This window comes from Castor canadensis, chromosome 6, assembly GCF_047511655.1.
Source record: "Castor canadensis chromosome 6, mCasCan1.hap1v2, whole genome shotgun sequence".
Lineage (NCBI taxonomy): Eukaryota > Metazoa > Chordata > Mammalia > Rodentia > Castoridae > Castor > Castor canadensis.
The window spans coordinates 5,646,536-5,660,317 of NC_133391.1; the positions used below are offsets into that span (position 1 = coordinate 5,646,536).

Below are 13,782 nucleotides of genomic sequence, written 5' to 3' on the forward strand. Positions count from 1 at the left end.
ACCCATACGATTTTCAGAGCCTTCTCTCTTTTGAATTTGGAGGAAATAGAAGTGGAGGAAATATTTAATAATCAGTATTCTGTTCATATCCTCAGCAAAGAATGAAGATTTTTTTGAAGTTTTTCCCAGTCCCACATTACAATTTTCTTGTCCCACCCACAGCTTCAATATGTATCATGTTGAGGACACTCACATATCCCTATGCTCTGCACTCATAATGTTGGTATGATTATGTTTCTTCTTTCTAAATTATGTATTTTGTCTAGAATGTTCAAGGAACAAATACGCAGCTAAGTTAATTTTGGCTCCAATACTCAGGAACCCTGTCTTCTGCTAACCTCCCATTTGTGGTGACCCATTGCAGCTGTAACACCATACTCCTGCTTTTGCCTTGTCCGTGGAGAACTCAACAGTGGGAATTTCAGCTCCCTGGCAGGTAGTTGGAGGTCTCCTGACAGATCCCAAAACCCCAGAAACTCCACCACTACTCACTCTTTCATGGTGACAGGTTTGTCTTTCTCTGCCTCCTGCTTCAGGTTTTTCACCAACACATCTCCATACTGTGTAATGATGGGGAACATCTAAACACAAAACAATACCACTTGGAGTTCAATGTGCAGACTCAAGTCCTAGAAATTCCCAATTATGAAGCAATAAGTGACATTTCACAATCAATTTTATAGTGGGTCATCTAGGACATAAAAACAAAAGGTCATTCCTAGTTGAGGGATGGTGGCTTATACCTGCAATCCTGGCTAAGTAGGAGACTGAGATAGATCTGGAGGATTGCAATTCAATGTCAGCCCAGGAAAAAAGTGTTTGTGAGAACCCCATCTTAACTAATAGCTGGGTGTGGTGGCACATGACTGTCATCCTACCTACTTGGGATCCGGAGGATCACAGTTGGAGCTAAGGCAGCCTGGGCAAAAAGATCACAAGACCTCATATCAACAGTAAAACTGTGGTGCTGCACACTTGTCGTCTCAGATAGAGCGGGAAGCACAAATAGCACAATGTGCTAGATCACGTTATCTCCAAAATAATACAGCAGAAAGGTGTGGCTTAACTAATAGAGCACCTGTCCAGAAAGTGCCAACCCCAGTAATACTCCCCCCATACAAAAAAAGACCATTTTTAGGAAGTTCAAACTCTGAGAAGTACCTCTTGGAAAGGGACAATAACCTTAGTTTCTGCCTGTCTCCAGGTTTGTTCTGTAAGTCTCTAGTGAAATATCTTTATTTTCTTACCTCCTTCAGTTTTCCACTGGTGAATGCTGGAGACAGCAATGCTCGTATCCTCTTCCACTCCTCATCCTTAGCTATAGAGATAGCTTTTCCCATAAATCCAAATGGACCAATGTCCTATACTCCAAAAAATACATTTTGCTTATATTAATTGTGGATATCTCCACAGTGATAGAAAATCTGTTAAAGATAAGCTAGTACAACCACTTGGAAAACCAATATGGAGAATTCTTTAAAACTAAACATAGATTTGCCATATGATCCAGCAATACCTCTCCTAGGGATATACCCTAAGGAATGCAACTCAGGTTACTCCAGAGGCACCTGCACACCCATGTTAACCGCAGCACTTTCCACAATAGCCAAGTTATGGAAACAGCCAAGATGTTCCACTACTGATGAATGGATTAAGAAAATGTGGTATTTATAAACAATGGAATTTTACTCAGCCACAAAGAAGAATGAAATTTTGTCATTTTCAAGTAAATGGAAGGAACTGGAGAAAATCTTCTTAAGTGAAGTCAGCCCGGCTCAGAAGGCCAAAAATCATATGTTCTCCCTCATATGCAGACTTTAGACCTAAAACAAATGAACTAATATTATTGGACATGGGTCACACGCTAAGGAGAGAATACATACAGGAAGACTAGGGAAAGGGAAGGAAACCAAAAACCTGAAAGTGTTTGATGTACCCATTGCAGAGGAGCTAATAAAGTAATTTTGAACTGATAGAGGCCACTATGAGAAGATGACTGGGAAGTAGTGAAGAGATCTGGTAGAGATGAACCAATGTGTGTTGTAATACACATGTGCATGGAAGTAATGCTAGGAATTTCTCTGTATATCTAGCTCTATCTCAAACTAGCAAAAATGCTATGCCTTGCTTGTTATCTCTTATGTCCTCTCTTCAACAAAATTGGAGAAGAGGGCAGAACAGGTTCTTCCTGGAAGCAAGGGGCTGCGGGGAGAGATGACCCAAACAATGTATGTGCATATAAATAAATGAATAACAAAATTTTAAAAAATCAAGAAAACATACAAACCACTAGCTAACCTTACTGGGGGCAAGAGGGAGTAAAACTGCATATAGCTAAATATAGAATGGATAAGGAAAATATAATCATCACAACAGAAGAAATTAAAAATCATAAGATTATATTGTATAATCGATTCAAAAATTTTCAATAAATGTGAATAAATGAATTTTTTTAAAAAGAAAATCTGTTAAAGAGATACCACTTGTTTACCAAATATTTAACAATTGTCTCTTAGGTGGCAGGTCCCATGCCAGATGCTCAGTAAACATTTTTCAGTTTCCCTGTTACCTATAAGAATGAAAGAGCACCCAACCACCTGATATGGTTTTAAGCCTTTGTATTCTTGTCTGCATTTGAATGCCAACTGCTTTTGTGTGGGGGAAACTGTTCTTCCAGGCGCAAAGGACTTTAATACTTAAAGTGATAGCAATTTATTTATCATTCTAAAGGAAAAAGGCAACCACATAGAATTTCATTCCCACTCATTCTTTAGTCAGAGACACAGGAGAAAGAAAGAAAATTCTACTTCAGGCTGAAAGCTTTCTCCATAGTGACATTTTCTTCTAAAATAGAATCTTCCAACACCCTTTTATGATAAAAACTCGGCAGAGTAGGAACAGATGTAAACATCCTCAACTTTATAAAAAGCACTTACAAATAAAATCTTCAGCTAACTTCATACTTCATGGTGGGAGGCTGAATGTTTCTTTTAAGACCAGGAAAAAAATTAAAGGACTCTGCTCTCATCCCTCTTATTCAACATCATTTTGGGTGTCCTTGCTAGTGCAATACGGCAAGAAAATGAAATACAAATTATGTAGATTACAGAAGGGAGTGTAGATGTTTCTCTGGTTTCAAGTGCCATCATTATCAAGGTAGATCTCAGACAACACACAAAAAATTTGCAACTAATAAGTGAGTTTGGTAATGTTGTAGGATAAAAGATGAACACCAAAGTCAATTCCATTTGTATGTACTAATAATAATCTGTAAAAATATGAAGAACACAATACCATATGCAAACACTACAAGAAGGTGAAATACTTAGGTATAAAGTTCACAAGATATGTGTGAGTCTCTAAGCTGAGACTTACACACTGTCGATGAGAGTAATCAAAGGAAACCAAAAGAAGTGCACAGGCACATTGTCTTCATGGGATGGAAGCTGCCATAATATATTAAATATAAAGAGTGTTCCTATATGAATTTATAAGTTTAATTCAGCTTGTATCTAGATCTCACCAAGAATTTTTTAGTGATAAACAAGTTTTTTTCTATGTAAGGCAAAGGATGAGAAAGCACAGGGCCATGAATAGCTCATACCATTTTCAAAAATATTTGGGAAGAACCACTCTCTATGACATTAGAATTTTTGTTACAAAAATCAAGACAGTATGGGAAAGGACAAGACGTAGTCATCAATGAAAGAAAGTAGACAATGAAAACCAGACCCATACAAATAGAACTGGCTCTTAATAGTAATGCAAGCGGAATTCCAAGGAGGGCAAGCCTTCACCAGAATGGTGCGGGATCAAGTGGACAAGCATGGTCCTTGACCCAAACCGTATACCTCTTAAAAAATCAGCACAATTAGACTATAGATACAATGATAAGCATTAAAATACAAAAAATTAAAATACAAAAAATACATTTTTTACAAAAAAAACCCCACATAGGAGAGCTAGATTAATAATTATCAGACAAGGCACCAAAATCACCATCCATGAAAAGAAAGATGGATAAGACCATCTTGATAGAAAAAGACAAGCTACACTTGGTGACTTTAAAAGATTGGCAAGAGATGAGGAAGAATGACACCATGTGGTTTGAAGGTGAAAGGATGCAATTGGAGGACATGTTGATTGAAGTTAGCCAGGATCAGAAACACAAAAGGCCCATGTTTTCTCCCACATGTGGAAGATAGATACAAAGATAAACATATACACAAAAACAAAAAAGATCATATACAAAATCACATGCAAAACATCTTTGTGACAATGGAACTACTCTATCAAACTCTGGGAAGGAGGAAAAGGAAAAGAGACTAACAGAGCATCAGTAATATTATAAAACATACCATCTGTGAAGGTAGAGGATATAAGGATGTGTACTGAAAGCTGTTGAAGAAGGGAGGTGGGAGGTAAAGGGATAAGGGAAATGGAACAAGTTGAATTGACCAAAGTATCTCCATAGCTGGACACATTACAAACCCCTTTGAATATCAACTTAAATATTAAAAGACACATATTCATGTTATGAAAGACACATCTTGAAAGATACATCTTTCATATTATGAAAGATTCATATGTAAGGAATCACATATTTTGTGAGCTAAAACCTAAGTATTTCACCTTCTTGTAGTGCTTGCAAGTGCTATAAAAAAAAGGAAGAGTGGGGGGATGTTTGGGGCCGGGGGAGAGTGGACAAAGGAGATTAAGGGGAGGGAATATGGTTTATGGACTTCTTGTACTTTTATGAACTAGTACAAAGAAACCTCTTGCAATAGTTTTAAGAAGGGTTGGCAAGGGGTCAAGAGGGAGAGACAGTAGGAGTGATCTAACCAATGTACAATATAAGCCTATTTGGAATTATCATAATGAATCCCCCCTGTACAACAAAAATATCCTAATAAAAATTACTGGAGAAAAAAGACTGGTGAGAGGGAGTTTTGTGATGAAGGAAGAGTTCTGTCTCATGAATATGCTGGTCTTTGTACAAATCTGTACATTCTTAAATTTGCCAAAAGCTATGGACAAACACAAACACACATACACAATGAGGATCCAAGAAACTTAGGTAATGTTATACAATTAGGACAAACAACATTAGGGGTACATAGACCTTCCTGTACATTGTTTCAGCAAGGTATTGTCAATCAGTAATTATTTCAAAATAAAAACTTAATAAAGATCTCATGTTTTTAAATTTCGGATGCTCACCCGTCTGTTTGTGAAGGTAGAATAAAATTCTTTCACAAGCACTGTTTTAATCATTTCTGCATCCATGATAGCCAACACAGGACTCTTACCATCATACAACCTGTATTGGGAAAACAGAGCTGGCAAATCCTACCTAGTAAGCAGGATTTTGCAACTGGAGTCATACAGAGAAATCAGACTTTTATCCTATCATTACATCATCCATGCCCCTAGTTAGATGTACAATAGATGAAAGCACCTACTCCTTGCTCATATGAAGGATTCTGCTCACAGAAGTCATTGGAGTTCTCAGGAAATAAAGGGTGATGTGGCTTAAGCATGGAAGAGATCGTTAAAAGCAAAATAGCTCTTCAAACAGTGCATAATTGGAAATAACATGCAAGCTTTGGCAAGCTGAAATGTTGCATGCATGGGGATTGTCTATACCACTCACCATAATCTCTTTATGTTTAAGATATTTCAATATCTGGGCCAGGGATGTAGCTCAGTGGTAGACTGCTTGCCTAAGATACATTAAGCACTGGGTTCAATTCCAAGCACCAGAAAAAAAATTAAATTTCATACCAAAAAAAGATATTAGATCAGTGAAAAGTTAAACTGTTAAGTAAGCACAAGTGTTAAGGCTGCAAGGAGCAGTTGCACTTGGGTCCTTAGAGGTGCAGTGGTGAGTGCTCTTGTCATTGGGTCACGTGGTCTTTATGGATTATGTCAGCCATCAGAGACTGTGGCCAGCCCTGTGGTTTCTAAGGATAGAAAAGAGAAGATGAAGAGGATGGAAGTGTCTGAGCCTCCTCCCACCTGCTTGTAGCAGAAGAGCACAATGATTACACCTCTTCCAAGGCTCTCACCAAACCTCCAGCAGCTCTGAAAGGGAACATCTGCTGCTATTGGCTCAGAGCACTTTTTATAAAAACCCCATTAAACATTTCAGCTCTCCAGGAAATGCGTTGCTTTAAAAATACCTACATCTGTCCTTCAAAGTCAGTAGAATGCATTAAACAAGGAGATGCCAATAAAGCTACCATTAAAAATTCTAGGCTTAAGGCAATACTCAGTCAAAAGAACAATGCAGGAGGTATCACAATACCTGACTTCAAACTATATTACAAAGCAATAACAATAAAAACAGCATGGTACTGGCACAAAAACAGACATGAAGACCAGTGGAACAGAATAGAGGATCCAGATATGAAGCCACACAACTATGAGCAACTTATCTTTGACAAAGGAGCTAAAAATATACGATGGAGAAATAGCAGCCTCTTCAACAAAAACTGCTGGGAAAACTGGTTAGCAGTCTGCAAAAAACTGAAACTAGATCCATGTATATCACCCTATACCAAGATTAACTCAAAATGGATCAAGGATCTTAATATCAGACCCCAAACTCTTAAGTTGATACAAGAAAGAGTAGGAAATACTCTGGAGTTAGTAGGTATAGGTAAAAACTTTCTCAATGAAACCCCAGCAGCACAGCAACTAAGAGATAGCATAGATAAATGGGACCTCATAAAACTAAAAAGCTTCTGTTCATCAAAAGAAATGGTCTCTAAACTGAAGAGAACACCCACAGAGTGGGAGAAAATATTTGCCAATTATACATCAGACAAAGGACTGATAACCAGAATATACAGGGAACTTAAAAAATTAAATTCTCCCAAAACTAATGAACCAATAAAGAAATGGGCATGTGAACTAAACAGAACTTTCTCAAAAGAAGAAATTCAAATGGCCAGAAAACACATGAAAAAATGCTCACCATCTCTAGCAATAAAGGAAATGCAAATTAAAACCACACTAAGATTCCACCTCACCCCTGTTAGAATAGCCATCATCAGCAACACCACCAACAACAGGTGTTGGCGAGGATGCGGGGAAAAAGGAACCCTTTTACACTGTTGGTGGGAATGTAGACTAGTACAACCACTCTGGAAAAAAATTTGGAGGCTACTTAAAAAGATGGACATCGATCTACCATTTGATCCAGCAATACCACTCTTGGGGATATACCCAAAAGACTGTTACTCCAGAGGCACCTGCACATCCATGTTTATTGCGGCACTATTCACAATAGCCAAGTTATGGAAACAGCCAAGATGTCCCAGCACTGACGAATGGATTAAGAAAATGTGGTATCTATACACAATGGAATTTTATGCAGCCATGAAGAAGAACGAAATGTTATCATTCGCTGGTAAATGGATGGAATTGGAGAACATCATTCTGAGTGAGGTTAGCCTGGCTCAAAAGACCAAAAATCGTATGTTCTCCCTCATATGTGGACATTAGATCAAGGGCAAACACAACAAGGGGATTGGACTATGAGCACATGATAAAAGCGAGAGCACACAAGGGAGGGGTGAGGATAGGTAAGACACCTAAAAAACTAGCTAGCATTTGTTGCCCTTAACGCAGAGAAACTAAAGCAGATACCTTAAAGCAACTGAGGCCAATAGGAAAAGGGGACCAGGAACTAGAGAAAAGGTTAGATCAAAAAGAATTAACCTAGAAGGTAACACCCACACACAGGAAATCAATGTGAGTCAATGCCCTGTATAGCTATCCTTATCTCAACCAGCAAAACCCCTTGTTCCTTCCTATTATTGCTTATACTCTCTCTACAACAAAATTAGAGATAAGGGCAAAATAGTTTCTGCTGGGTATTGAGGGGGGGAGCGGGAGGGGGCGGAGTGGGTGGTAAGGGAGGGGGTGGGGGCAGGGGGGAGAAATGAACCAAGCCTTGTATGCACATATGAATAATAAAAGAAAAATGAAAAAAAAAAAAAAAAAAAAAAAATTCTAGGCTTACAGAACAAAAGGAAAACTCTATGTTTGTACAGAAAGCTAAAAAGGCTGAGCATAAATTATTTCCCAATCTGCTTTCTATATTTTCCAGCTGGTATTTGAAAGTCATGTATTGCATTCAACGTTGACTTACAGGAGTCTGGGCTTTTAACTAAGAACAGATGATTATGGGAAGGAGACACCATCGTGCAGTTATGATCATGTACTTGAAATAATGCATTTTATGCAACTAAAAAGAGCTAAGTAAAGAAAAAGGAAAAGAGGGCAATAGCCCAACTGGAACAATGTGAGGCAAGGAGTCTGTGAGTCATCACAGCAAGGACAAAACTTTTAATGGACAACACTCTTAACCTAATTCAGACATAAACAGCTGGTGACATGTGGAACCCTGGGTAGCAAAAGCTTCCAATAGCTTTACAGTAGAGAGCTGTAGTCCAAGAGTGTGGGTTAATGTCATCCTCATCCTAACAAGTCTACCCAATGCAAGTTTCCAGAATACTCACCCCCACATTTTTCCATACTTTTTGTAGCACTCTGTATCAAATTTCCACAGACCCTCGAAAGAAAAATAAAATGAGAATCCATTATTTTACTGAATGTACCGATTCATGTCTAACTGGGGCACAAATGACTGTAATCCATTAAATCAAGTTGATTGTCCCTCCCTGGCAGTTAGAGGGGGGCCCTTATTCCATGTCAGAGGAGAATGCAGAGAAAAGGCAGGAGATACTTGAAATGGGTTATTTAAAGTCATTCTTTAATTTTCTCAGTGTATCAACAATATTGAAGGAATTATTGTCTGCACAGGTTATGTAGCTGTTTATCTAGAGTGATGTTTGCTTGTACATAAGTTGTGTCTAAAATCCTGAGATAAACTGAACTGTGGGGAAGTAAGTTTTCTGGGGCTGTGCACACTCTCATCTTCTCATTCAGTGTGCTTTTCACTTAACTCATGACATCCCTCTAGAATCTCGTGGAATTCTCTTGTTCTGTCTCTTAAATATCAAACAGATGTCGTGAGTGGCAAAAGCTTGGATGGAGCAGTGGAAATAACTACAGGAGATTCAGTAGTCGTTGAGAAAATTAAGTATATGCAAATCCCCCAAAAGAAAATGCACCGACTTCCTCATAAACTGATGTTTCAGAGCTATTTATCAGGAAGGGGAGAAAAAGCTCTTTATGAGTTCTGGTACAAACAGGAAAATTTGGATCTGGTGCACACAGGTGGATGAGGTGCTACTGGGGAACCCCTTCATACATTTCTCCTAGTACTAATTAAACACTATAGCTTTCCAAAATCTGCACTAGACAAAAACAAAACCCTTTTTTCATAGTCACTGAGAATCATGTCCTTAACATTAAATGCTGGTGTGCCAGAGATGTGAGCTGTTCCACTGAGGTAAATATGAGTCCCTCCAAAATTGACCACAGAGCCCTAGGGAAAGCTGCCCATGCTTTGGGTGGTACCCACAAACAGTTTCTGAAAGTCTGAAACCCCAGAACTTCCTCCCTTTTACTGATAAAACTAAGCCTTTATTTGGAAAAAAAAATGTGAGTTCAAACTGCACTCACCTTGATGTATGACAAAGAAGTTCCCAAAAGAGGGAGAGGTTTTGGCCCAGGAATCCCCAGCTTCTTAAAAAGTCCATATCCATGGGTCCCATATCTATGAAGTGAAAGAGAATGCAAGGTCACAAGGAGTTTGATTTTAGGAATATGGGGATTCACCACTCACCAACATAGGATTTGAAACAATAAAACCAGGGAGGTAACATACAGGCAATAAATAACAGCAAAAAGTCAAACAGCAATAATTACTTCACTCACTATTTCCTTTCCCACCTCCACTGTGAGACACCTAAATTCACAATGATTATCTAAAACTAGCTGATGTCTTTATGCTTTAATCTATACTTGGTAAACATCCCCAAACTTCAGGGTCCCTGAGAGATTCAGGTTAGAAAATTTCCAGGGCATTTTATTTGGTTATGTTCAATTTTAGGTAATTGCTTTTTCCATGAAGTGGTGATTGTCATTCTTCTAGAAAGGGTGAAATTTTGTCTTGTGTTCTGATAACATTTTACATAATACACCTACTCAATAACATAGGTTTGTAAAGAGTCTATGGTAACATTTTTTTCTTATTTTTAAAATATTTTTATTTTTCCCTTCCTGTAAGCCATATTCATATTTTAGAACCTAGACCTTATTAAATCCCAGAACACATGAACACAGTCACAGTGTTCTCAGTTCTATAGAATGACAACTGTATTCATGGCTTCCAAAAAATTTGAACACATTCTGGAGACTCCTAAACCTGTGGTGTCAGAGAATGTGGTTGTCTTGAGCTATAGCTAAGGCTGATATCCGATGTGTTTCCTGAAGGACACTGTGCAGTTGAATAAATGGCCAAAGTTCAATTTTCAGACCATTCTTCTCCTCATAAAATCTGGACCTCCAACTGGTGATAGCCTATTGGTAAGAACAGTGACAGCCATGGTAATATTGACCAAGACTATCAGTTACAAAGAAGTCAGTTTACTGCCCCTGTGCACCAACTATCTCTATGCAAAAGCCCACTGGGTCTGGTCTTCCCTGGGGCAGGGCTGCCAACAACTGATCACTGATGTGAGATTATCTGGACTCTGACAGCTGGGGGTTCTGGATCTTGAAAATTTTCCCACTCAGTGTGACTGACAGATGTCAGACTAGGGAAAGAAGACAGACTGAGGAAAGAGACTGCCAGTAACTATTTTAAACTTGCTGCTGCTGTTGGTCTCACAAGGTCGACCTTATAGCAGCAAATTGAGAAAACATGGCTGAAGCGTATGGTATATATAAATGTTATTATCACTGAGGAATGCTTTCAGCTACAACAGAGAAAGTTTCCCAAAATTCAGGTAACCTCCCATTACTAGCAATGGATGTATTATGCAAAATTATATAAGAAACCATGGCCAGGTGTGGTGGTTCAGACCTGTAATCCCAAGAGTGCAGTAGGTGGTTATTTGGACACTGGGGTTCAAGGCTAGCCTGGGTAAAACGTGGTGAGATGCAACCTCAGAAAGCAAGCTGCCTGTGGTGCTCACCTGTTATTGGAGACTGGGTGAGTGCCTCAGGCTCTTGTCTGGAGATGCGAGAGACAGGAGTGTGTGGCAAAGTAGCAAAATGTATTGAAAGCAGAAAATGAAAGTAATATCATCAAAGGAGAATGTGTACTCCAGCCCTGCAACGCAAGAGCCCCTTGGTCTGGGGTCTCCCTGGCTTTTATGTGGCTTGAATCAGGTTGGCAAGAGAAAGTTGGACATTCCTACAGGTAGGGTAAATTAGCAAATTTGATTGAGAGGTAGATATTATATATCTGATCTCTGACTACACATGTTCCTTTCCATAATTCGCTCTGCTATAGTTGTATGTGTGAGAGGCAAGTACTATCTATGAAGCCCTAAGTAGGGAAAAACACACCTGAAAAGTTACTACAGTGACAGGTGTGCTACACTGCACAGGTCTTCAGAACTGGTTAGAACTGGTAATTGCCCTTTCCCCACTTTGCAGGATGCAGGGGACCACAAGAAGTCCAGTGCTAACCTTGACAGGGGCATTTTGGGGCAGTCTGGGGGATGGTTTGGATCTTCTCTTCCCTGCCAGTCTTCACATTTAACCTTGTATGCCCTGGACAGCTACATCACAACTGTCATCACAGCTGTGCCAAAGGTGAAGGTGAGGGGATTGAGGTCCATGGCTGGACCTGGGCAAGAGAATGAGATCCTGTCTGAAAAATAAACGAAAGCACAAAGGACTGGAAGTGTGGATCAAGTGGTGGAGACCCTGCATACCAATTTCCTGAGTTCTAGTACTGCCAAAAACACATAATATAGTTCAGATAGTTAAATTAATACCTTGTTTCTTCTTCTCTATAGGTGAGTGTTAAGGTAGTATTGGTTTTAACATTCTGTAAAAATCATGTAAATCCTGTAAAATGGCATTAAAATGAAATAAAGTATGCTTGAAGGTTTCACTAGAAAGGGCCTATTAGGGGTTGGGGTAACTCTCCATGACTTAACACCAGCTGTTCTCTGCTCTAAATACTCATTGTTTACAAGTGAATAACTCTTCATGTTGAAGGATGGAGAAATTGTTCTTTAGGAGTGACTCATAGTTTAAGGATGTCACAAAAATTGGAGAGTATCATTCTGATCCTTCCATGAAGTCTGTGGTGTACTTTGGAACTTTAGGTAAACCATGCAAGAGTGTGGAAGGAAAAGCAGCAGGAAAAACCACATCTAGAAGGATCAAGACTTCCCCCATATTTCTGCAGCAGATAAAACAAATAATGAGACAGAAAGCCAAACAACCTGGCTGCCCCCAGGATTTACAAGGCTTGGGAAGGAGACGAGTTTCCCACTGCACTGGGCCATACATTTGTGATCTGTGTCAGCTAAAATCTGGTTGATTAGTCTAGGACAAAACTGAGAGTCATTCAGCTCATCACCAGGAACAAACCTTGTCAATAGTCTTCCTTGCCACAGGAATATGGACTTAGGACCTCAAGGGATCAGAAAAGACCCAGAAGAGCACTGGTGTTTATATCAACTATGCCCCCCAGTACCTTTTGATCTTCTAAACAGATAAGAGAAATAGGGGCCTGATTGGCACCCCAACTTTGTGCATACAGAGGAGAGGAGCCTGGTGGTTACTCACAGATAGAGGACTACAAAGGTGGTAGCCAGGAGGACCCAGGTCTCTATGGAAAAGTTGGGGAACAGGTCCATGGCCAATCTCCTTCAGCAATTCTCTCTTTTGAGTTTTTCTTCCAGCTGATTCTCCTGCCTTTTGCAAATCTGGACCTACTGGCCTCCTCTTCCAGTGCTGCTGTAATTCAGGGAGTCCAGCCTGCAGTGTTTACATACTGGGAAAGGAGGCAGGGGCAGGGCAGCAATAGCAGAGTTTGGGCATCAGGACAAGGAGGAGTTAGCACAGTATTGTGCTCAACCCTTCTTCGACCACTTTTGAGTTTATTTTCTTTCAAAAATCAATGAGCAACTCAGCTAATGTTTTTGGAATAACCAAAGGTTATTCTTATCAGTAACTCAAGTGAAGACATCAGCATTAAATTTGATCTAACTCACCCTTATCTCCTTGGCAGTTCTCATTACAAAATCCATGGTATTATTCCCAACAAACTACATATACTGAAATTTACTTCTGCAGGTTCCCCTCCTAGAATCTCTGTGTCCCCCTAGAGATGTCTAACATCCTTCAAAACTCAGCTCAGCAAAGAATCAATATGGTGGTGGTTTTCCCCACCAACCCCTTCCAATAAATAAAATTTCTTCCTCCTTCTATTGACCTTTTCACTTTCTACCACCATTGGTGGTTTCCATGCATATTTCTCTTATCAGGTTGTGAGATTAATAAAGGAACAGTCTGTGTATTTCTCACCATTATGTCTCAATATGTCCCATTAGACTGGCTGAGTTGAGAGAGATTATTGGACCTCTGTAGGTCCTTTCCCTGAGAGTTTTTGCTGACGACTCCATCTTCCTGGATTGTTACTATAATAAGAAGATTCACCTGTTCCTCCATCACCATCACTGCAGGTTCAGGTTCATCTGCCAGGATTCTTTTGCCAGTGGATCCCTAAATAAGAGACTAGGCTTGAATGACTAAATTTGTGCTGACGTGAGGCATATCAAATTTATGCTGCTCTCTGGGCAGCCCCTCAAAGAAGTATGAATTAGACAAACTGTGGTTCAC

The 13,782-nt window shown here is 39.5% G+C and overlaps 1 protein-coding gene across 2 annotated transcripts in view; it reads right to left on the reverse strand.

Annotated features, from left to right (window-relative positions):
- Positions 1–12,956, reverse strand: part of LOC109677923 (cytochrome P450 3A41-like) — a 31,074-nt gene extending 18,118 nt beyond the window's left edge. Inside the window, exons 1-6 of one of the 2 annotated variants that reach the window (XM_020153660.2) lie at positions 12,727–12,956; positions 9,598–9,691; positions 8,529–8,581; positions 5,221–5,320; positions 1,248–1,361; positions 493–581 (exon numbers count right to left, since the gene is read on the reverse strand). In XM_020153660.2, coding sequence (XP_020009249.2) covers positions 493–581; positions 1,248–1,361; positions 5,221–5,320; positions 8,529–8,581; positions 9,598–9,691; positions 12,727–12,797 — 521 coding nt within the window. In that variant the 5' untranslated portion in view covers positions 12,798–12,956. Of the gene's footprint in view, positions 1–492; positions 582–1,247; positions 1,362–5,220; positions 5,321–8,528; positions 8,582–9,597; positions 9,692–12,726 lie in introns of those variants that run through there. The other variant, XM_074075583.1, reaches the window with a different exon arrangement.
- Positions 12,957–13,782: the final 826 nt, after the last annotated feature.